Source organism: Sitophilus oryzae, unplaced genomic scaffold (genome assembly GCF_002938485.1).
Source record: "Sitophilus oryzae breed Bouriz unplaced genomic scaffold, Soryzae_2.0 scaffold_183_pilon_pilon, whole genome shotgun sequence".
Taxonomy (NCBI): domain Eukaryota; kingdom Metazoa; phylum Arthropoda; class Insecta; order Coleoptera; family Curculionidae; genus Sitophilus; species Sitophilus oryzae.
In genome coordinates, this window is record NW_022146546.1 from 425726 (window position 1) to 451629 (window position 25904).

The 25904-nt window shown below is 35.0% G+C and overlaps 1 protein-coding gene across 5 annotated transcripts in view; it reads right to left on the reverse strand.

Moving 5' to 3' along the window:
• Positions 1 to 22382, reverse strand: part of LOC115883226 — a 426275-nt gene extending 403893 nt beyond the window's left edge. For 4 of the 5 annotated variants that reach the window (XM_030901551.1, XM_030901553.1, XM_030901555.1 and 1 more), the window contains exon 1: positions 10432 to 10505. In XM_030901551.1, coding sequence (XP_030757411.1) covers positions 10432 to 10485 — 54 coding nt within the window. In that variant the 5' untranslated portion in view covers positions 10486 to 10505. Of the gene's footprint in view, positions 1 to 10431; positions 10506 to 22274 lie in introns of those variants that run through there. The other variant, XM_030901550.1, reaches the window with a different exon arrangement.
• Positions 22383 to 25904: the final 3522 nt, after the last annotated feature.

Consider the following 25904-nt stretch of genomic DNA (forward strand, 5'->3'; position numbering starts at 1 on the left):
ACTAATAAATATAATCTTTTAATATTTTTCTAAAAATATTGCAGTAAATAGTGAAAATAAATGTCGAGTGATATATATTTTTGAGAAGCTTATGGCAAACCAGATCATATAATTTATAAATATACAGGGTGTTCCATTTAAGAAAACCTAACTTTAGTTCATATCTTTGAAAATATTCTTTTCGTAGAGAAACAGACTACGCCACTGTATTCTACGTAAAAAGTTCTACAATATAAAGTTTTCACCTTCTCGATACCTTTCCCAATAACAGAGATACGGGGGGTGTCCCAAATTGCAAAATTTTCAAAAAGACCCTGTATCTCAAAAACAAAGTGGGCTATGAAAATTTTGTATACAGCATCTTTCGTTTGACAAAAAAGTGGCACAGGTTTGTGCAAACCGCATCCTTCTATCTTCGCTAATAACGGAGATACCGTATGATTTCAACCAAAATGGGACACCCTGTACACTACATATTTTCTTTTTACCACTTTGGTATCCGTTTTTTTTTGTTTGTATTGTTTCGTAATAATCTATTTTTCTGTTATCATGTTCTCCCTAGCAAACGCTTACGTATATTTGCAAAGAATAAAACAGTTCCTAAATATTTAATGTTGATTTTTGACATTCTTCGCATATGGGCTATTTAAAGCTTCCGGTTGTCTGCCAAAATACAAAGATACAACGAAACGAAACCACCACGCATTTCGGTACAATGCAAACAAAACGGTATCATAAAAATATTAATTTTACGAGCCGATGTTTTCGAAAGAAATAAATGTCAAGAAGAGTGATTGCGTTATTAATAATATTTTTATTTTTTTTCGAGTATATAAATAGGTTAAAAAGGTCAGAAAATAAATCAACACACAATTTAAATCAATTTACCTAATTAATTTTTGAGAAGCGATTATTTTTGAATGGTGTTTATCTTCGCTTGTGTCACTTTCATTCTAAAACACAATGGGCCTGGCTTCATTATTAAGCAAAAGAGAAAGAATGGAAACTTTACTATGTATATTTTTAAGAAGAATAAATATTATGTGTTTTACTCAAGTTTTTAGAGTTAATACTGTTTGTAGTTTAGCAGGATAGTGGCTCGGAATGTGGCAGCACCGACGGAGAATGGCACCAGGCCTCTAATATCACAGACGAATGATGGTATAGTCTGCCCAACCAGAGGATCCAACCATTAGAATTTTTAGAATTTAGAATGAGTGGGAGGGGGGTTAATCACTTCGACCTTACAGATCCATTGTGTCCCCCTTTCTTGAATCATAACTCATCATACAGTCCCAGGGCTTTGACAAAAGCCAGTATCTAGCACGGTTTTATAGAGGGTAGTTCTCCATCTCCAATATCAGTCGTACCAAAATTCATAGCACGAATGGTTGTCGTCTCGGCGCACTCAGTGATGAGGTGTACTGGTGTTTCCCCATCTTCCCCACAGAATCTGCATTCGCCGTTTCTTCTTAGTTTCAATCTACTGAGGTGTTCATTGAGGAGACAGTGTCCTGTTAAAAACCCCGTGACAATCCGAAGATTGTTCTTACTCAGACCCAGGAAGATCTGTGATTTTTCTTGATCATAAGCCCTCAGAAACTTCTTCGGGTGTCTTAGACCATTGCAAGATTTCCATTCCATGTTGCGGATGGAATCTTCCAAGTTCTTGAGTTCCGCCTTGAGTTGGTTACCACTTGGAAAGCAGAACGGTTCTGGTCCAGTTAGTGGAGTGTTCGCTCCTTTCCTAGCTAGATTATTTGCTTTTTCATTGCCTTCTATCCCTTGGTGAGCAGGCACCCAGTGTAGGAGGACTTCTCTATGCATTCTTTGACCAATTTCGAATTGATTGATACTGAGTTGATCGCCTTTAACGCTGCTTGACTATCAGACAAGATGGCTATTTCTTGTTTCCGATAGTTCCTATCTAAGATAAGTTGTACGCATCTCTCGATAGCGTAGATTTCTGCCTGTAGGATACTTGGGTAAGTGCCCATTGGTTCGGAGTAATTAGGATCCAACCATGACAGTGATAGTTGTATCTGTCATCTGTAAAAAACTTCCCTGACTCTTTGGATAGACTTTACCCAACATATAGAAACGAGATGCAAATAGAAAAAAGCTAGGTTTAATGATATATTGTATTTAATAGAGAGCCTCAAATAAATGAGGCATTCAAAATAAAAATACTTTTATTATAACAACATTGATTAAAAAACTCCATTCCTATACCGGGTGCGTCTCAAAAGTGGCTCACCAACTTTTTTATTTTTTCAGTTAAAAAAACGAGATTTGGTATATTAGTATTTGACATAAGTTAGGATTGATTGACGTATTCAATTGTTTTCGGTCACTTCCTGTTTCACCGGAAATGACTACAACTTTTAATTGTTTAATGGCACCCTTGGTATTTTTTTACTTTATTCGATAGAAAATAACACTCTGAATAGAATGTCATGTCATATGTCAGCTTTTGGCATTTTCGCATATTGTTTGTTTGAAATTATAACATGCCGTTCATAACGAAAATTTGCATCGAAATACCAAATGTGTGGTATCAAATTATTCGCAAAAAAATGCTTTTTCCAAATATGCTAATGAGCTAACCTCATTCCATTTGAAAAAATTGAGGTATGATGTATGATTAAAAATACGATTTGGGCATCTTTTAAGAGGCCAGGACAAGACACTAAAAACATTAGACGATCAAATCTGTTTTTCCAAGATTCCTTGATTAAAAATTAGTGTTTTTGTTTTTAACATAGCCATGACACTCAAGATTGAAAATTAAATTGCCACTTTTTATTAAGCGAGCATTTCAAAAGTTGACATATGATATGTCTTTCTATTCAGAATGTAATTTTCTATCGAATAAAGTAAAAAAATACCGACGGTGCCATTTAAAAATCAAAAGTTGTAGTTATTTCCGGTGAAACAGGAAGTAATAAAAAACAGTTGAATGCGTCAATCAATCCTACTTTATGTCATATACTAACATACCAAATCTCTTTTTTTTTATCTGAAAAAATAAAAAAGTTATAGGGGTGAGCCACTTTTGAAACGCACCCGGTATACCTAATATGCATTTAGTTTAGCCGAAATAAAATAATTCCGTAAAACCGAGATTTTTTCACCGAACAACATAATTTAAAGTCGCCTTTTACCGAATAAATTAACCGCTCAACCTGTCCAAAATACCGACATGTATCCCCACATGTACCTGTACCAAATATGCTAATGAGCTAACCTCATTCCATTTGAAAAAATTGAGGTATGATGTATGATTAAAAATACGATTTGGGCATCTTTTAACAGGCCAGGACAAGACACTAAAAACATTAGACGATCAAATCTATTTTTCCAAGACCCCTTGATTAAAAATTAGTGTTTTTGTTTTTAACATAGCCATGACACTCAAAATTGAAAATTAAATTGCCATTTTTTATTAAGCGAGCATTTCAAAAGTTAACATATGATATGTCATTCTATTCAGAATGTAATTTTCTATAGAATAAAATAAAAAAATACTGAGGGTGCCATTTAAAAATCAAAAGTTAAGTTAAGTTATTTCCGGTGAAACAGGAAGTAATCAAAAACAATTGAATACGTCAATCAATCGTAATTTGTCATACAGGTACTAACATACCAAATATCGTTTTTTATCTAAAAAAAATAAAAAAGTTATAGGGGTGAGCCACTTTTGAATTGCCCGGTATACCTAATATGCATTTAGTTTAGCCGAAATAAAATAATTCTGTTAAACCGAGATTTTTTCACCGAACAGCATAATTTAAAGTCGCCTTTTACCGAATAAATTAGCCGTTCAACCTGCCCAAAAATACCGACATGTATTCCCACATGTACCTGTAGTCGTACACTCCGACAGATAACATGAATTATGCAGAGAAAAATTACAAAGCGTACAAGCCTCCACAGACAACCCTTTTGTTGACGGCCAACAGACCGAAACTCCCGACCAGTGTGTTTGTGTGTGTGTGACCAGGGATCCGTTTTATTTTTCTTTCTTTTGCTTTACACCGGCTTTAGCTCTATTTAATTTCAACGGCTATTCAACGTAGAGTCCGTATACACTACTGGCAAAGGAATATTAGCAGTAGGAGGTTTTCAATGAGATAAAAAAAGATGGTAAGGCTGCAAAATACACTGCAGTGCAACAGAGACGGATAAAGTGTCTTTTCCCTACCATCGTATAGGGGAAGTGATCATAGAAGTGATACGACGAGAGAGCCCCTGCGAGAGGGGGCGCCGGGCGGATCTTTAAGACGCTTGTGTGGGGGTTACCGCCTACTAATAGAACAGAATCGAAAAAATAGAAACAGGACGGACAGTGTTGCCATTCAATTAAATCGAAATTATGTTGGCTTGTCAAAATCCTAAATCTTCTAATCCCATTATCTTGCCTACTTAATGAAATATTAAATAAAGTACGAAACAATTTTACGAATGTTTTCTCTAGGCACACTTCTTTCTAAAACGAAAAGTAACATGCAAAACTTTGATATCATTTCTAAAATAGCAAGTGCAATTCTATGAAATGGCAATACTGTACGATCTTCTAACTAGCAGTCGCCCCGACACAGTCGGTCGGCGGCGGCGCTTCCTAAAGCCGCGGCTGTGACAAAGGAATTAGGCCGAAAAAACTTTATAAGGAGTAGACGAACAGGGTTGCCGGGTTTGTTAGATTATAATTCCATACGAGAACAAAATTCTCGGTAGATCTTCAACAAAAAAAAAAGTACAGAAACGAAATAAAATATAATATTTAAGTCCAAAATTAGCATTCCTATGTGTCGTAATAATAGATCACTCAAATAAAATACAAATATAATAAATATAACAAGAATTAGAAATAGCTAGGTATATTATTTAATATTAAAAAAAATATTGAATTAAATAATATTAATATATTAATAAAAACATATAAAACTATAACAAGTAGGGATAGTAGTCACAAATTAGTGTAGCAGTCACTTTTTACCTTTATACAAATTTTGATCAGTGATATCTAAAATTAATTTCATTTCAATGGGAAAGCTGTAGCAACTCTCAACTCTTTTTTCATATTAATATATTTTTTTGGCGGGAAAATCACTAAAATATTTGTCCGAATTTAGGTTGTTTCTTAACTTAAATTTTGTTTTTTTATGGGTTCAACTTTAGTAGATGAATGAAATAAAATCTTTTCAAATGATATCAACTTCTTCGGGCATGTCGCCAATACCGCGCCTAATAAGGAGTAATAAGGATTTTTAGGAATATCTCTGTAACTCTGCAACTAGACAGAACGATGACCTGTATGTGTGTTATTACTAAATAATAAGGTCAGATTATACAGATTCCAACGCGGCAGTCGCTTAATTTTTAGTCAAATAAGTCAGCTTTTTAAAAGTGCTTCTATTGTAAAAACTAAAGACGCAGTTGAATATATCGTTAGATTTTTCTTTAAATCGGTAGATCGGTAGCTTACAGACGAAACCGGTAGACCTGGCAACTCTGTGATGAACTGACGGGAGTCGGAATAGCGAGTGCGGAGGCGCGGGAAGGGAAATAAAATAATGGCGATAAATAAAGGGCAGGGGAGATGGGTATCATGAGTGGATGGGAGGTGGCGGAATTTCCAAAATTTGTTATCTTATTGGAGTTTGTCTAAGTAGACAGTCGTAGTGGAAGTGGAAACGGGGAAGTTGTTGTCCATCTCTGTTTAAGCATAGACTTTTTATAGGCGTTTCATTCCAATGCATGTAATTCCTATGCCTAGAGATCCATTGCCGGGCCTGTATACAGAGTGGCGTACCTCATTCATCTCGGTTGATTATGCGAAATCGGAAAGATGTAAGATATCGCAAGAAGAATTCGCAAATATAAAGCCAAAACATGTAAAATTTTAAGAAAATAAAGAAAAAGTAAAAAACTGACATCAATGAATTGACAAAATTAAAAATTAATATTAATTACTACACCACTGATAGTATGGTTATTTATGACACAACAAACAACTTGATAGATATTTTGTAAATAAAATCAAATATTAATTCACAAAAATAGTTCAATCTAGATTCAGTTGAATAACTACCATAATAAAATTAATAATTATAAATAAATTACATCACGAAGCTGCCTTGAAACATATACTTGTCTAGATTAATGCTATTTCAATAACATTATTGAAAATAAAACATTCCTCGGAGTGTGATATAAATAAATGATAATACATTAAAGCTCAGTATTCAGTATGTTTAATAGTAAACAAGTTTAATAATAATTTATAATTCTTTGGAAAGGATTTATTCTGTTAATAACTTAAGATCACACAAACGCGTGGTACAAATGAAGTTAATCCGTCACTGATTATAATTAATACCAAAATATACTTGCGATTAGCTACATTAGTCCCCTTATAAATCTACTTGGTAGACAGCTCATTAGTTACCAGAGGCGCCGCCGTGTTAAGGATTTTTAAGAATTAATATCAACAAAGCTAATCTTGCCAAATCACTAAACTTTTTTGCCAAACTAAACACTTTTTGACACAAGAAAAATATCAGATAGGTACCAATGAAAACTATATTATATTCATTGCATATACAATACGGTCGAAAAATAAAGGCCTTCAAATGTGTCTTGAAAAATTAAAATCGCTGTCATTCCATATTTAAAATTAAATGGGGAAAATCATCGATCATCATTTTCATGCCAACTTGGCACCTTTTTTTTCGATCATACGCTACTAGAACTCTATCTACTCCAGAGAGTATCTTATACCAAAATTTTCTAAAATATTATATTATCGACTGTTGTAGAATTTTTGTTTTTGCTGTTAGTTTGCGAATAGATCCAAAAAAGCTATCATTTAAAATAACTACACTATACAATATTTAAGTAATAATTTTATAACTAATGAAATGTCAATTTACCTAGAAATGCTGATAGATGATATTTTAATATATAAAATCATGTGGTGTATGCCAGCGATTGTCGTTTCTAAGGTGACGTCGTATTTTTTAATCATACAGTATATATATCTTTGTAGCGGGTTCATTACTGCACAATCTGGATATATCGTAACCGAAACGGTACTCTAAAAAAGTAATTCCAGTGGAGATATTCCTACAACGTTACAAAAATAAACACGCAACAAAGATACAAACATTTCAGGTAACACCCTTATTTCTGATACGCCACTGTTTTCGTCCCATTCAACCCCCAAAGTGAATCATCACGGCCTACCCTTCTGCGACCCGCAAATCCGTTTACGAATCAAGTCATCCATGATGTCATCGAAAACCCGACGCTATTGTGCTCTTTGTCTAACGCTCCGTAATCGCCTCGAACAACGCATCTATGACGTCACCGGGCGAAACAAACCGACACCACCCGACGCCAGGGGTAACGAACTGGGGTGTCAAAGGCAGCTGTCAAAAAGGCTACGGGAGCTATTGAAGGCTTTACGGGAATTATTATCCACCTGTAGCGGTAGCAACGAACGTTTTGTACCTGTATGTTAGATGGTGGTCGGTAGTGGTAAACCTTAATGGGGCAGTACCCTCATAAATACAAACAAAAACGTGCGTATACCTAAGCACTGAAAATACTTTAATGAATAACACAGAAAGATAATTACGTTTTTTATTAATACAACTGAGTATATAATATATACTTTAATAAATTTGTGTATATTTTGGCATTTGAAACTGCCACAATTCTTTTTCACTGAATTTTAACTACCCGAAACAGCCGTTACATTACACAAACTTCGTATCTGAGAATTTTATTATTTCAATAACTTCACTAATCAAAACTCAAATACTTAAATACCGGGTGCGTCTCAAAGTGGCTCACCCCTATAACTTTTTTATTTTTTCAGTTAAAAAAATGAGATTTGGTATGTTAGTATATGACATAAAGTAGGATTGATTGACGCATTCAATTGTTTTTGGGCACTTCCTGTTTCACCGGAAATGACTACAACTTTTGATTTTTAAATGGCACCCTCGGTATTTTTTTACTTTACTCGATAGAAAATAACACTCTCAATAGAATGACATATCATATGTCAACTTTTGACATTTTCGCATATGGTTTATTTGAAATCATAACTTGCGGTTTTGCGGTAACGAAAATTTGACTCGAAATACCAAGTGTCTGGTAACAAATTATTCGTAAAAAAATGCTCTTCTTCTTCTTAATTTTAAAACACGATTTTTTATTAAGCGAGAATGTCAAAAGTTGACTTATGATATGTCATTCTATTTAGAATGTCATTTTCTATCGAATAAAGTAAAAGATGTAGTCATTTCTGGTGAAACAGGAAGTGACCAAAAACAATTGAATACGTCAATCAATCCTAATATATGTAATATACTAACATACCAAATCTCGTTTTTTTTATCTGAAAAAATAAAAAAGTTATAGGGGGTGAGCCACTTTTGAGACGCACCCGGTATATGACAAAGCCACGATCTTAATATTATTTCAATGGTCAACATGAACGGATAGTTCTGATTTCTATCGTACCAAGCGCTGCTGTCGAAATTTTAAAAATCAAATAAAATTCACCAAGCTTAAAATCAATTTTTGTCAACTTTTAAAGCTCACTGTATAGTAAAATATCAATCAAAAAATAAAATATAATATCGCACAAAAAGTTTTGCTAAATCTGTGCTAGAACTTTTTTAAAAAACACTGGATATTTAGCAACTAAAACAAAAACCCTTTTTGTTTGGCTAGTTTGGCAGGTAGCTTGGTTTAAGCCTAACTACTTAGTTTTAATAATTATAGTAGGTACTTTTTACTAATTATAAGTGTACCTAGTTTTAAATAATAACATATTTTGGTGCTACAAATAGGTACATACTTGTATAAGAAACGAAGTATTTTTTTGTTGTCAAAAGGAGAAATAGCACCTTGTAAATAGTTTGTGGCCAAAGTATAATTCCTTAAACTGTGATTTTACATAAAGTAACTTTTATTTTTTAGGTTTCTGTTTCAGTGGCGAGATACCCAGGCAAGAAATAAACCCACCACAGAAGTGTAGACATTATTGTGTACAGGGTGGGGTAAATTCGACGCTTTTAAATGGAAACACCCTTTTCTATAGGAGATAGACAAAAACTAATATGGGTGTCTGGAGCTCAATTTTTGTCAAAAACATGATGGTGAAACCCGCATATCGATATCTGTTACCGTTTCGGAGTTACAGGGTGTTTTTCAAAAATATGCATTTTTAACAAATCGCTGTAACTTTTTTGCTATGGAAAATTTTGTATTTTTATGAAAACATTTCCAAAGCACCTTTTTACGTAGAATTTAATGGTTTAAGTATATTGAGCTTTTTGCGGCACGCAAATTTGTAATGCAAAAATGGCTGTAAAACGAAAATAATATTTGCTATGAGAGATGCAGAATTTTATAACAATTTAAAATATATTTAACCAACATCAACACACTTAAACTATATCTAATAACAATAAAATTAATAAAAATAAATAGCAAACCAAGACATGAAATTTTGCTACAGGTGTTCGACATATCGACCGTCTTCTGTTATGGACAGATAGGGCAGTTTTTGAACATTTCTCGCGGAATTCATTAATTCAGTTGGGGAAAAAGATACCCTCTCATAACTGCTAAGTAGTTATAATTCTTGTCTAGATTATGCGGAAGAATAAGGAACCTTTATTCTTCCGCAAATATATCTATAGGATTAGATCCATGGGCATTAAGTCAGGCGGCTTCGACGGCCAACGGCTGGGATCTTGGTTAGCTATTCAATTATTCTTGAAATTGGCTGCAAAAATTTGCTGATAACTTCAGCGTTCAGAGGCGGTGCGTCGTTTTGCTGGAAAATATGTTTTCGAGTTCCATTAAGGGCATACCATCAATAAGTGGTCCAAAGCCTACTAGTTAAAACTAGAGAACTTTTAAAAATTCTGTATTTCGAAGGGAATTAAAGCAAAATATCAAGTGTGCTATATTTTTGAAAAGGTAATTTTAAATTCTTTTCAGTTAATTAAAAATATAGAGGATGTCCCATATAAAAAATCAATTTTTCTGTTGATAACTCTTAAATTATTAGTTTAAAAAAAATTATACTTAAACCATTAAATTCTACGTAAACAGGTGCTTTGGAAATGTTTTCATAGAAATACAAAATTTTCCATAGCAAAAAAGTTACAGCGATTTGTTAAATGTGCACATTTTTGAAAAACACCCCGTAACTCCGAGACGGTAACAGATATTGATGTGCGGTTTTCACCATCATGTTTTGGATGAAAATTCAGCTCCAGACACCGATATTAGTTTTCGTCTATCTCCTATAGAAAAGGGTGTTTCCTTTAAAAGCGTCGAATTTGACCCACCCTGTACATGTATCTACAACTATTGGAGTTAATGAAAACATCTCTAGCTTACCTGAGTTCCGTGGACATTTGGTAAGTCCGCTGTTGAATCGTCATTTTCTTCCATTGGTAGATTCTAAAATAAAAATAAAAATGTATTTTAACATCAAAATTTAACATCAACATTTACTACTTTATTTATGACTCAGTATTTTAATGCCTAAAGGACAATAAAAAATCAAAGCTGCCATGAAAAATAAACTAGCTTTATTAAAGATAAAATAACATTTTCAACAGGACCAAAAGACCACGCTCAATAATTAGACAAATTTCCCATGGTCTATCTTCCTTTATACGCCTGCCACAGCAGGTATAAATTAATCCGAAAATCATCATTAAACCGCGCGTTCATTTAACGTTCCCAATTAATCTAGTGTTTTATCTTCTCCATCTTTTAAAGTCTCCTATTTCATTTCAACGCATCTTTACCGTAAAAAATCCGATAATAATTACCTAATCACAAGAAAAACGAATCGTCGAAGAAAAACAAGAATATTTAGTAGGTTACGTGCGAATTAGCATTAAAGATCAATTACTGACAGACTTCTGCTTTCATATCCGCATCATTAGGTACCGAACGGATTGATAGCGACACGCTATAGTGTTTTATACGAAATAAAAGGAACGATTATCTTAAGTGTCTATTCACTTGATGGACGTATTAATAAATTTAATGGTTGAGCCATAAAACATCTTTTACTTTTTGCTTAAGCTTTATTTCAGCATTTTTGCCTAGAATACGAAATGCATTAACGAAACTATGTACTTCAAATTTTTTTGGGCCAAATCGTTAATCTAAAAAAAAGTCTAAACATTATCTACTATAATTTATTGCCTTTAGGCACCTTCTACTTAAAAACCTTTAGAAAGGCAGCTCCGGGAAACTAAAACTCAACAACACTCTCTCTAAGTCTTTCAGTCCGAAATGTGATAAACAAAGTTGTATTGTATCACCATACTCTTTAACAAATATCGAGAGTATAGAGTGAGAAGAGTCTTCCAGGGTTGGCGAGCTGGACTAACGATAGCTGGAAAAATGACCACAAACCGTAGCTATGCCGACGGTACCTTAATTCTTGTCTATTCAGAGAAATAACTGGTTCAAATAATGGGAAGGCTGAGTAAGATTAGTGCAGAAAATGGCCTTATGCTAAACAAAAATAAAGGCTGTGACAAAGAAATCAAACGCAGACTAGCAATAGCTTGTAACTCAACAATGAAACTGACTCGAATATGGGAAGACTCTGAGCGCAACAAATAAATGACATTGCTTTTGCCTATCACTACTTATGGATCTGAGACCTGGACCCTGAAAACTGCGAACAGAAGAAAAATAGATGCATTCGAGATACAGAAGACTATACAGAAGAATGCTGCGAATTTCATATATGGAAGATCGGAACAACGTGCAATGTTTTTCAAAACTTTCAACCAAAATAAACCAGACAAGCCTTAGGTAGTTTGGGCACATATTAATTGACTGGAAAAACTCTTCATCGAAGGAAAGATTAATGGCAAATGACTAAGAGGAAGGTCTCTACGTGAGGAATAGGAATATACCTACTCTTTCGAGAGTTAAAAGACGAGAAGAAGTATTGCGCAAATTCATTTTTGTAGTTAGTGAAGTCGGAAGTCCCAATCCGATGTTGATAATTCTAATAACAAGTTGTAAACGCTAAATAATATCCGAATTTTCACTAGGTTAGGTTGCTATGGGGTTCGGGATCATGTTTGAACCCTCACTCGGAGGCCTTAGGCCCATTGCGATACCCCTGTTATTATTATACCAAACCTTCCTCTCATTCTTTCTTTGCGTTAAAGCACTTCCAGCTCTTTGCAAAGTTCCCGATGTCGCTGATATTGCCTTCTGCTTCTTCCTCTAGTCCCCCCAAAAAACCTTGCCCTAAAATACCGCACAGTGACACAGCAGGTGCTCTATGGTTTCTTCTTCCTCTCCGCATTATCTGCAGTAGTCGTCGTTGGAAATCTTCCATCTCACGAGGTTTACCCCCGTGGGGCAGTTCCAGTGATGATACTTACAGCCATCCGATAGCCTTAAAGATCGTCGGATGTCTAGTTTCTCTGAGAAGATGCCTATACCTATGCTTTCTGAAGTTAACAGTTCTGAGTCACATCTTCGTTATGCCCTTCCATTCTGGGGTACTTGCTGCGCAACAAAATTTGATCGTGTTTTCAGACTTGAAAAGAGAGCAGTTCGATATTTATTGGGACTGAACAGTAGAACTCACTGCCAGAATTTCTTTAAAAATTTGAAAATACTGACTCTTCCTTCTTTATTCATTTTTGAATCCGTTTGCTTAATCCGCAAGCACATATCTGCTATTCCCGAAAGGCCATCTCATAACTATCCACTTAGGAATGCAGAGCACGATCTTTATCTGCCAACCCCGAGCTCAGAACTACTTAAAGATTCAATACTGTACAATGCCAAAAAAATGTACAATCATCTGCCTTTGAATATCAAATCGCTTTCATTCTTTCCCGCATTTCGCAAAGCTCTAAAATCATACCTACTGGAGAGAGTCCTATATGCGGTAAACGACTTTTTTGTTGATGTTTAATTATGAACAATTTTGAATTTTAAAATTTTGATCATCTCACACACTGGTCAAAGGTCAAGTATTTAATATTTTATAACTTTAAAATTATACCTATTTACTGCGTACTGTTCTAAAATTGTCCATGTATATTCTTTTTGTAATTTTAAAGACTTAATTTTTTTTGAATTGTATTATTTGTATTGTGTATTTTTTTTTGTGATTTTGTTGTTTGTGAGTGCTTTGTCGATGATGCTGTTTTGGCTTTTTGCACAATAAAGCGTTGTTCGTTTAAAGAAGCATCTGTGTAGACTGCTATCTCTTAAGTGTCATTACTCGGTTGCTGTCCCATTCTTCTCTTGTCGGGATGCGAATCCTTACCTTTTCTCCAAAATCACGTTTGGTGAGCATATAGTCCGTTTTCTGGTCTAACAGATGTAAACGTGTTCGCCATGATTTACCCTATCACTGGCAATATCCTAATATCCCAATATTTTTTAAATATTATGCCTTCCTGCCTTCTCTATGTTTACTTATTTCTGCGATAATTAAATGAAATATCCAGGACCCCCGACAACTTGATTAAGAGAAAGCGTGAGCAATTAAAAACGGCGAGATATAAAATTAAAAGTAATTGCATAATTAATGTGCTTATGTTTCACGCTCTTTCCTCTCGATAGACGATACTTCAATATAGCAAAAGAAAGAGAAGCGATTAATGCATCGAGGTTTACGTCAAACAGCTGGCGTCCGAAATAATATAATAATACAAGCGTTAGAACTAATTTAAAAAAGACGAAAACAATACGATTCGTCGACACTTCCTAAGTTAGATCGAGAAAGGAACGCGCTTTCATTTTGTGATCCATCAAAGATTCATTATTCATAATGACGTGGGGAATCGGGAAAATTAAGTATTAAGTGAGGGCAAACACAATTAATATCATTTTATACGGACATTCCAAATGTAGATGTGTGTTGTTAGAGACATGTTGCATCTCGAATGGTATAAATAGCTATAATAAGAATACCGTATTGTCATAAATAATATATTATACTTATCTTACGATTCCTAATAATCATTTCTATCTATGCAGATCTCGAATCACAGTTGGAGAGAGAAGAAAGGACTGGCTACAGCAGACGAAGACACATCGGAGTGGAAGACCATAGGATAAGCATTCATACCAGGAAAGGAAATCATTGGATGGAGAAGAGCTCTAAAATGCTGACAAAAATTGAATACAGCTGCAGCCCACTAGTTGAGATAAAACATTCAGAAAATGGGACCTGATGGAAGATAAAAAGAAATGCAAAATGTACTTGGAATATAAAAAAATCATATAAAACAAAAATGTGTATTTTTTAAACCACCGTTACCTTCCAAGATTACACCCAGTCGATTATTTAATGATATGTTGATTTAGAACTGCTATTTAGAAATAACAGTTCGCAACAGTTTTTATTTCCAAAATGAAAATAACAGACAGTGATAAATTAGACAATATTTTGGATTATGAGATGGTTCCCCATATAGCTCTTTGTCAATGGCTTATAGTTGCCTAATACAAAGAACCGCACATTTGCCAGACTGTCGCAATGACCAAAAGGGTTAAAGCAGTGATAACTGGAAATACGAAGTAAAAATTTAAGCGCAACGAAATTCTACCAAATAACAGGTATGAAAATCACAGTGCGCTGACATCGACAGCTAGCAATCTGATGTATACAACGAGCGATAATCCCAGGTTCGACGAGACAGCAGGTTCCCAGTAGTTGTCTTCAAACAAATAACAGATATGAAATAACAGTATAACAGTCAGTAACGGTTTAAGATGCGAATTAAGCATCGTCGTACCAAAAATTCCACCAAATTGGCTACAGTTGTTAAATCTTAAAAAATAACAATTATGATAATAACAGTGCTGTGACAACGGGAATTTATAAATATCACTGGCAATATCCTCGAATTAAAATAACAGGTATAGTAGTAAAATAAAAATAACAGGTATAGTAGTAAAAATAAAAGTAAAATAACGGTGCGGTGATTTAAAAGTTGCCACAAGTTATGTGGTGGTATTGTTACTGATTCCGTTTTTAATTACAAACACACAATAAAACACTAACAAATTTGTTTATACACAATTTACTAATTAACTATAACATACAACTATTTGAAAAACCTTCGCCAAATTGTCACAATTAGCTATTTACAGAACTCTACTCAAAAACTAACTAAACTGTCGAGCGCGGAGTGCACTTTATATCTCAGTGAGGAATTTCTTGCAATTTGTATTCTGGAACTCTGTCGAATTCTTTTGGCTTCCAGAAACTTCCGCTGTCTCGCTCGGGATTTTCCACAAATGTCTAAGAGATGGCGTGCTAACTCCCCAAACATGTCACCACGCTTCTTTACGATATAAACACGCTTAATGGTTTTTACCTCTTCCGACAGATGTCGCCATACACCTTGACAATATGTTGAAGTGTTAGCTTCTTTTTGCTGCTTATTATTATTTTTAGAGAATTAAAGTGTTTGAGATGGTCTATTAAAAATGTTGACCGTTTAACAATAAAAAACTATTAATTAATAGAAACCTGTTATGTCCAAATAACAGTAACAGTTCCAACAATTATCTATGCATAACAGTTTTGCCCATCTTTATCCAAAATGGTGAGCCTGGCTGAACACATACATGCATTTTTTTAACTCTAACCTAATTATACTGCAGTGCGTTTGAACTAATTACACCAGAAATTAATTCCTAGATACTTATCTCTACTAATAAACAACTTTATACCGTTTTACCCAGCTAAATACCGCGTAGGATCCCTCTATTTCGTCATTTTTAATCTGCAAACGCCAGTCGTGACCCCAAAACTGACTACACCTAATTAATTTCGCCAATGCAAGTCGCCAGATAACGAACACACTGAATATGCTAATTCCAGATAGCGCTCAGCGCCCGATGCAATAAAACATCCAGGGTCGATGCGATTAATGACGGCCGAACATCGTATTTAATAAAACAATGGCGGACTGGAGAGGCTGTTCGTGGAAATTAATAGATTGGACGTCGTTATGTGGACGTTAACCGTGACTTTTTGACCATAATTTCGTTAAGTTCGTTAAGTGTGATTGATACCCTTAACTGGGCTAAAGTGGCATTGTAAATAAACTCATAAAGTTTCTCAAGAAACTAATTTGTTTAAATTGAAAAAAAATACCAAGTTCCAGATATTATAAGTCAATATGTGTCCAAGTGTCCCTTATAACAACACCAAAAATGTATAACTTTGAGAAACACCTCACTGTAGTATTACGCAATAAAAAGAATTGAAAGAGAGAAACGTTTGCTCAGCAGGTAAAAGACCATGCCATAACGTGGTATACTGATGCTTCCAAAACCAAAGCAATAACAGAGATATGAGTATTTGGGCCGAAAACTAAATATTCCAAACCAATGGTACTCACAGCTTGTCTAAGATAGGAAATATAGGAAATCAAAAATAGCTATCTTATCCGATAGTCAAGCAGCATTAAGAGTGATCAACTCAGTAATCATCAATTTGAAGTTGGTCAAATAATGTCTAGAAATATCGATTTAAATAAAGCTTTAAATCGTGATTTAAGCCAAAAAAATTAACTTGTTTAAAAACTTCTGATAAATCGAAAAATAACTGTAAAAACTTTTTCTATAAAGCTCTAAAAAGTATTCCTATAACAAATATATCTATTCATCAAATACAAAGTTACAATTGCAGTTGTAATGTTTAAATAATTTATTAAATCGAAAAATAATTGTAAAAGATGTTGAACCACTTTTTGAAGTTATTTCGTGTGAGTCCATTATACCGTATGATCGAACAAAAAATGGCGTCCAGTTGGCTGGGAATTGACGATCGATGGGAAATGACGAACCCATATAAATTTACATATATAAAATGACAGCGATCTTCATAGCCATCGCTGACGCCGTTTTTTTTTCGATCATACAGTACTTCTAAATGGCAGATATTTATTTTGAAATTGTGAAGTGCAAGAAATCCTGTATTCGAATACATTTCATTATGTTTCACAAACTCTAGTGCAGAACTAGTTTCTTCTGTTGTCAGGTTATATTTTTATTCCCGAGGACTATAATCAATGTCAAAAAATATGCTGGTATTAAGGCTGTTTTATATCTTTTTTGAAACAGCTGAAAGTTAATCAAACTAACTTCTATCTTCCCTAATTTATCTTCTAGTTCATTCCAAATTTCTACCGAGATTTTGTTCTGCAATAAGAACTTTGCGGTTTGAACATTATATGGTTCTAATTAAACGGTTTTATTTAGCTCGACCCGTACGGTATTTATTTATTTGTTTGTTTATTTGGGTCAAAATTAGAAATTGAAATTTAAGTACCTTCCTGATGTCAGATTGATCTGAAATTTGGTACAGACCTTTAGTTCCGATGACAATACAATATATTAGTATCAATAACATTGTAAATCTAAGATGGCCGCCGGTACAAAATGGCGGATTTCATATTTTTCCACAACCCCCTCAATATGGGTATCAAATGAAAGGGCTACACTAGTAGAATACTGTGATTATGACAAAATTTAAAATCCAAGATGGACGTCGTTACAAAATGGCGTATTAGGTGAGGGCATGAGTAGTCGTGTCCAGAACAGTTGTGTCCAAGATTGTGTGACGTTAGAAGGACAGATAAAAAAAATAGGTGATTAGATGTACCTACGTAGTTAGCGGTAGCTTTACCACCCAAGTTAAGGTAATAGGTTAAAACGTGCTGAGGACTGTATGGCATTAGGGTGGCTAAAATGTAATGTCGCAAGCGTTTTCCCCTCAAGATTGGGCGCCTCTTGTTGTATATTATAGCCTTGCCCCTCTACTGAACCTCTGGGGGGGGGGTCGACCGTTAAAATGTCCATTACTCGTGGGAACAACATGGAAACAATAAATAAAAAAACAAACAAAAATAAAAACGAAACTGCTACACAACGAAAAAGAAGGCTCGAAAAGGCGAAAGAAAAGTATAGAACGAAACATGATGCCAGGCACAACGTGAGAGACAAAGGCAGCTGGTAGAGTCAGAAACACCTGAGCGTCATGAGTCCAGGCTAGCATCACAACGTGACAGACAGAGAGAGTTGTTAGCGGCAGAAACACCTGAGCGTCATGAGTCTAGGCTAGCATCACAACGAGAGAGACAAAGAGAGTTGTGAGCGTCCGAAACACCTGAGCGTCATGAGTCTAGGCTGGCATCAGAACGCGACAGACAGAGAGAGTTGTTAGAGTCAGAAACACGTGAGCGTCAGATTGTAATAAATTATCAGGTAAAAAACCATGTAATAATGATGCACTAAATGAATTAAATAGAATGAGGAATATTCGGTAGGCATTTCCGTTAAATACTAAAAACTAGAAAATAAAAAATCGGTAAAAAACTTTTAAGTTAAACGGTTTTATCTTATGTGCACTGAAAACTAGAAAATAATAATAACAATTAGGTATTTTGAACTTCTAGTTCAGAAATATTTTACTACTAGGCAGAATATATAGCTTCTAGGCATATTAGACTAAAATAAAAACGTGAGGCCCATTAACTATTACTGTAATAGTTTCTTCTATACTAAGTGTGGATTGCATCGACTTCTATAATCGTAACTGGAGATTTAGACAATCAATAACCAGCCGTGGCGGCTTCACCAGCGAACGCCGAGCTCATGATCTACCAAAGTATAAAGATATGCTTTGCAATAGGTAGGATTTCAGAGGGGCCCCACCTTTTTATTTTAGTCTAATATGCCTAAAAGCTATTCTGCCTAGTACTAAAATATTTCTGAACTAGAAGTTCAAAATACCTAATTGTTATTATTATTTTCTAGTTTTCAGTGCACATAAGATAAAACCGTTTAACTTAAAAGTTTTTTTACCGATTTTTTATTTTATTCTCGACTTAAGATAGTCATGACTATTTTCAAAAAAAATCCCTTTCATCTAAGAGGGAATTTTTTCCGGAAATAGGGGCAACGGCAAAGTTTACAAAATAAAATATATCGGTGACCAATGCGGAAAAACGAAAAGCGCCGTAGAAATGTTAATATTATCGATATCGAAGATTATACCTATCGACTTACGAAGATTTACCCATTTAGGATAGGACCTTAAATAGAAAATTGATTAAAATCAAAAAAAAATCTGATTAAAATGAAAAAAAAATCTCATTTTTTTTAAATCATGATTTTTTGCACCCTGTCACAAAAGGAAGTTAATGAAAAAGTAAACGATCTATAGCTAGAAAAACAGCGAACACTCCACTAACTGGACCAGAACCGTTCAGCTTCCTAAGTGGAAACCAACTTAAAGCGGAACTCAAAAACCTCGAAGATCCTATCCGTAACCCGGAATGGGAATTCTCATCACATCATCATCCTAAGACACAGCAAGAAATTTCTCAGAACTAACGACCGAGAAAAATCAAAAATTTGCCCTGATCTAAGTAAGAACAATCTTCGGATTGTCACGGGATTTTTAACAGGACACTGTCTACTTAGTAAACAACTCAGTAGAATGAAGCTAAGAAACAACGGCGAATGCAGATTCTGTGAGGAAAATGAGAAAACACCAGAACACCTCATCACTGAGCGCCGAGATGACAATTCGTGTCGTAAAATTTGGCACGACTAGTATCGGAGATGAAGAACTAACCTCTGTAAAACCGTCTCAGATACTGGATTTTATCAAAGCCCTGAGATAGTATGATTAGTTATATAACTGAAGAAAAGGAGACACAATAGATCGAGGTGATTAACTTCCTCCCTCCCACACAATCTACATCTACATACCCCTGTTAATACACATCCTTATGCCAATCCTAGATTTTGATTCCTCAGATGAGGCTAATCGCGTTCGACAAGCAAACGCGGAACTGTTACTTGTTACTGCCGCCTGGCGAGATAAATCTTATTTTTCAGCAGCGGACGCGGTGCCGTCCAACGCCACTATTTATCGTCGCGCCATAAATAAGTCCTAATGGTAACTTATCTAGCAGTATATCTAACAATAAGCCGGACGGTATTTTAATATTTACTACGTCGGCCGATAAATCGAGCGCAGAATTAAATTATTAACAATAGAAAACGACGGCCTAGATAAGTCCGGATTTTTCCGTGTCGCCTTTGATTTACGGTTTGTTTTTATTTCGATTTGATTCGCGAAGATTGAATGGCGCGTGCTGATTTCATAATCACGACGTTGGAATTCATCTTTTTTAGTTTTGCCTTATACAAGTCAACAAATTGAATATTGGTATATCAGGTTATCTTCTTCTTCTTATAGGTTGGCACCATCTTCTAATGAAGGTTGGCAACACTGTCGCGGCGAAACACTGTCTGTCCTGTGCATCTCGAAACAGTGCGTGTGAGATCAGTCCAGTCCAAGCCTTTTAACCAAGAGTGCGCCTTCCAAGTCCTCTTCTGCCTTCTACCTTTCCTTCTATGATCAACTTCAGAAGCTTTGCTCTATTCGCATGATATGGCCCCAGGTATGCGGTCTTTCGTTTTGTGATATTTGTCAGTAATTCCCTTTCCTTGTTAAGCCTCCCAATAACCTCTTCATTGCGTACATGATCTGTCCAGTATTTTCAAAAGTCTTCTGTAGATCTACATTTTAAAAGTTTTCAACCGTCTCATGGTGTTCTCTGCGTCCAGGTCTCACAGCCGCCTAAGAGGATTGAGTATACATATCTGCACATGGCTTCATGTATCAATCCCATCAGCTTTAGATGCCTACTCAGCTTACAATGCCCTGTTAGACCCACTACAGCTTTGGCAGTCTTCCTGACCAATATAACCAAATGGGGCATGACTTGACTAGAGAAAATGAATGAACTAGATACTTCATAAACATTAATCGTTTTTAAATAAGATTTTCTGAGGTAAAGAATGTTCAGTTCGGCTACGCTATATTGCTTGTTTCCAAAAAGAATCTTTCTCAGACTTTTCAAATACCGATACACTAAGTATAGAATTTCTAAAAAAAAATCGAAATTTTAGATTACAAAACAAATCGCAGCAAATGTATATTTTTAAATAAGATTTTGTGAGGTAAAGAATGTTCAGTTTGGCTACACTATATTGCTTGTTTCCGAAAAACAATCTTTCTCAGAACACACGAAACCTCCAGCTACAGAGAAATATGTAATAATTGCCATTTTGCGTGTAGGAAATATGTTATTATTATCTTGGTATGTTAAAGACTTCACTTCGGGAGATTCCGTAAATGTATTTAAATAAATTGTTTTTTTAATAAAGTATATTCTTTATACACTGACCGGCAGGAAAAATGGACACTGTAAAAATTTATTGTCTTTTAAAGTTCAATATTTTTTGTTCTAGTGGTCCTAGTGAATTTGTAAGCAATTTATAGCTATATAAATTACAGTAGTCCATTCTGTACGAATGCATTATCTCTCCCAATATGCGTTAGAATTAGCCTGCGCCCTTTGCCAGAAGAGATTTTCAAACCAGTCAATAATCGCTCTAAAAAGGCTTCACGAGAACTCCCAATACTACTGTCTTGCCATATTTTCTTAACAGAATCTCCCTCATTCAGCCATGTTTAGATTAGGTAGAAGATATATCTTCCCTGCAATATTTACGAATGTCCCTTAGTTGTCTTCTCCAAAGACAGGTCTTCTCTGTCAATGAGTACAGGCTTCCGGATGTAGGTACTTTCCCCACGAGAAGTTCATTTCCTTTAAAGTTGTCCAAAGGTTCTTTCATCCCATGACCGGCAAGTTTTCGTCTTCATTTAGAACTTTCTGAATTTTATCGAGAGTTGGTATTTTCTTGTTTAAGTAAAAGGTGTGCACATGCATGTCCTAAGTATGCTTCTAGAACAGTCATCAACAACCAATGGATTCCTCCCCGTAGATGTTTTGGGCTTGCAAACAGTTCGACTGTTTATCTCTTTCAGAACTCTATAAATCGTAGCTTCACCAACTCCCGTAATATTCGAACATTTAGTAGAAAAAAAATCATGAACATTTAAAATTATAGTTTTCTCTTTTAAATCAAGAATACCTTTTATCAAATCAACAACACAAGGTAGACACAGAGATACTCAATACACGTTATTTTTGACAAGTATATACAGACAATCTATTTTTATAGGTATACATTGGAGGGGTTCATAACCATACTCTTGCTTTAATTTTTTCCGGACATAACTTAGCTGACATAAGTCCAGTTTAGCCAATAATATAAACTAATACATCAATTTATCATACCTAAATCTTTACACCTATTTTTCCAAAATACACTACAACTAACCACTGTATATATCACCACACAACCACCCGCAACTCCGTAACTTACTATCGCCGACGAACCCAACCGACTAAAATCCTCAATCGGCTAAAAAGCTGGAAGCAATTCGCGAACTAAACTTTATCCCGAAAATACCTGTTCGTCGTTCCAGAAAAATTAATGCCAACATAAACCGACAGTAAAATTAACTATGGCGCACAATAGAGAAACGCGGTAGGCAGGCGATATTTCAGCTCCATGATTGTTTAGAGTAGCAGTCGAATTAAGTAAATCCGAGGGAAAACGACCACTTAATATCAGTCGCTGATGCCACTTATCGCAACACTTAATCTGGGTAGTCTGGATCGTTTTTTTGCTCCGTTTTTATTTACGATTGGTCCGAATTTAATTTGGAGATGAGTGGTTCGGCAGTGGCGGCGTTATAAACGGGGCAAGGGAAGGCCTTGACCATCAATAGCACAGGATTAGCTTTTACATTATACACATTTATTAGCTATAAACAACAGTTACAGTTTGGGGTTAAGACCTTTGATGTTACCTTTGAATAAGAAGACTAAGGAAGGAGCATAATGCTATCCATGTATTCATGCATGGTGGGCGGAAAAAGCACTCTAGGGTGGGGATCCTTGACAGTTCTGTTTGACGATTCATTTGACACATTTGAATTTGATTTGAAATTTTATGGATTTGTCAGTCTTTACGGAGCTTATTTTATGTTGTTTATTATTTATTCTACTACTGATAGTTGTATAAAGGTAGTAAATCTAGATGGAAATTGTGGCAGAACTTAAATTAACAGTGACACTATCGCGATTTATCGAAAAATACTCTAAAATAGTTGGTTGTGTAGCGTGCGGTAGATCTCGGCAAAAATCGAGTGAAATAATGGAACAACTTTTCGCTAGTAAGTAACTATATAATATACATACGTGTAGTAAACCGATTATTTATGAAATTCACTTAAATTAACTAATTATATATTTTTTCTTGCATTTTTGCTTTTATTTACTACTTGTCAAAGATTAGATGTCAAAGAATTTAGATACGTCAATTTGATTTACCAAATTTATCTGCTTCAGTAGCGTATCGGATGTTTGTGTTAATAAATAATTATTATAACTTATCTACTTTTATTAGAATTATATATTTTTGTAACAATTTTAATAACTATCAACATTTATTCACAACGTCAAATAAAACAACATATTATTGAGTACCATATACAATACTATATATACAATACTCATATTATTGAGTACCTATTAAGTTACCCCACGTTTACCCTACATCATAGTTTTACATTTTTTAAATAAAATTAGAACGGCACTGATAAACCGGAATTTAAGTCGGATTTTTGATATGCTATGATATAACAGAAAAGTTGTTTCATGTATGTCGTCTAAGATTTTTGATATGCTCCTTCCTTAGTCTTCTTATTCAAAGGATGTTACATACTAATTCTCCATATTACACAAAAACACTTTACTTTTGCACTGGACGCGCGTTTCGGTAACAATGTTAGCATCATCAGCGGATGATTAAAAAAATTAATTTAATCACCTGCTGATGATGCTAACATGATTAGCAAAACGCGCGTCCAGTGCAAAAGTAAAGTGTTTCGGGATATTGTGGTAAATTGGTGTTTTATTTTGCAATAAACAAATTACCACGATTATACACTTTTATCTGATTTAACAACATATCGCATATTAACGATAATTAAAGCACCACCGTTTCCAAAAAAGCGATGAGCTCAACTTTTGAAGTTCAAACGGAAGACCCGCCATTATGCAAATGTCGAATAATTATTAAATAATCGGTAAACAGACCTCGTCTACAAATTGGTGCGATAATTTTTTTGGCTGTTTATCTGGCGCATTTCGTCGTGCTGTGAAGTGGGTGTGTAATTTTGAAATTAAAATTAGACTCGTAATTTATATTGTTAGAACAATCTATTAACGAAAACACATTAAACAAGTGTACGAAATAATAGATTCGGCACCTGTATCGACCACCTACCTGCCAGCCAAACATTGCGAAATTAATAGAACCAATCTACCACGTAACAATTTCAAGGTTTTATCACAAAGATTAAAAGACCAAAAAGCTTGATTCTCAATAAGTTGTAGTGATGTTACAGATATCAATATTTTTTGTTCTCTCCAGGAAATAGATATCGACAGGCGACAACCTCCAAAAATTGACAGAAAATACAATTTACGTGAATTAAAATGATAAACACAACTATCACTGTATCAGGGTTCTTAACAGGACACTGTCTCCTCAATGAACACTTCAGTAGATTGAAGCTAAGAAAAAACGGCGAATACAGATTCTGTGGGGAAAATAGGGAAACTCCAGAACACCTCATCACTGAGTGCGCCGAGACAACCATTCGTGCCAAAAACTTTTGTCAAAGCCCTGGGACTGTATGATAGTTAGTTATAACTCAAGAAAGGGGGACACAATAGATTTGTAATTTGTAAGGTCGCGGTGAACCCCCTACCGCTCATTATGCAATGCTGGATAGATTAGCTTTAGATCACATACTTTCGTGGATACCGTCCTACTCTGTCGTCATTATCACTACATCGGAGACATTTTTCTTACTTCCACATCTCTAATATTTCATCTGTAATATTTTTTTTGTGGCGTTTCATATTTGCCATCTTTAATGTGCTATCATTTAACAAATCAGTGCAAACCACTCGACTTAACTTAACAACTGTACTTAAAACGTCAGAAAAAAGAACGACAATCCCAAAGTGAGAGCCTTATAAATCTTTAGATGGTGTTAAGAACATCCTGGTAGGAACTCCAAACTCAGAAAGTATATAATATATATCAGTACTCTCAAATACTATCAACCCTAGCAAGAATAACGTCATATTTTGATGGACACAGGACAGAGGTCGCACACATATGAGTCTAAATGGGAATTAAAGAAAAAAAAATTGAAAGACCTCATATGTATCTGCCTAACTAGGTCTAAATTGTTCAGTAAAGCTATGCTGGGGCAAGACTTCACTGAATGATATGTATATCAACATCGTATCATTATCATTTTCAGCTTATTCAACCACTTCCAATTATGGTGCAGCCTCCCTCACATATTAAGATACTCTCTTATTATATTCTTATACTCTCGTAAATGGGCCCATTGTTGTATATTGTTGGCTATGCAGGACTATGTTATCCCCGCTAATTTCCTAATATTATGGCCCCATCTCAGGTTTGGTCTTCTTCTAGGTCTCCTAATTCCTAGTGTATACCATGCTGTAATTTTTGTGGTCCATCTGTTGTCCATCCTTCTTATCAAGTGTCCCGCCCATTGCCACTTGAGGGATGTGACTTTATGGATGACATCTATTAACTGGGTCTTTTGTTGTATCCACTCTATTCTTTGACGGTCTCTCTTGCTTATTCCCGGCATCTTTCGTTCCATTGCGCGTTGTGCGACCTGCAGTTATCTGATGATATCGTTTTAAGTGCCCAGGTATCGCAGGTCATCACTGGTAGTACACATTGTTCGAATGTTTTCTTCTTTAAATAGAGTGCCATTCTAGATTTTTTCTTTCATAACTACTCCA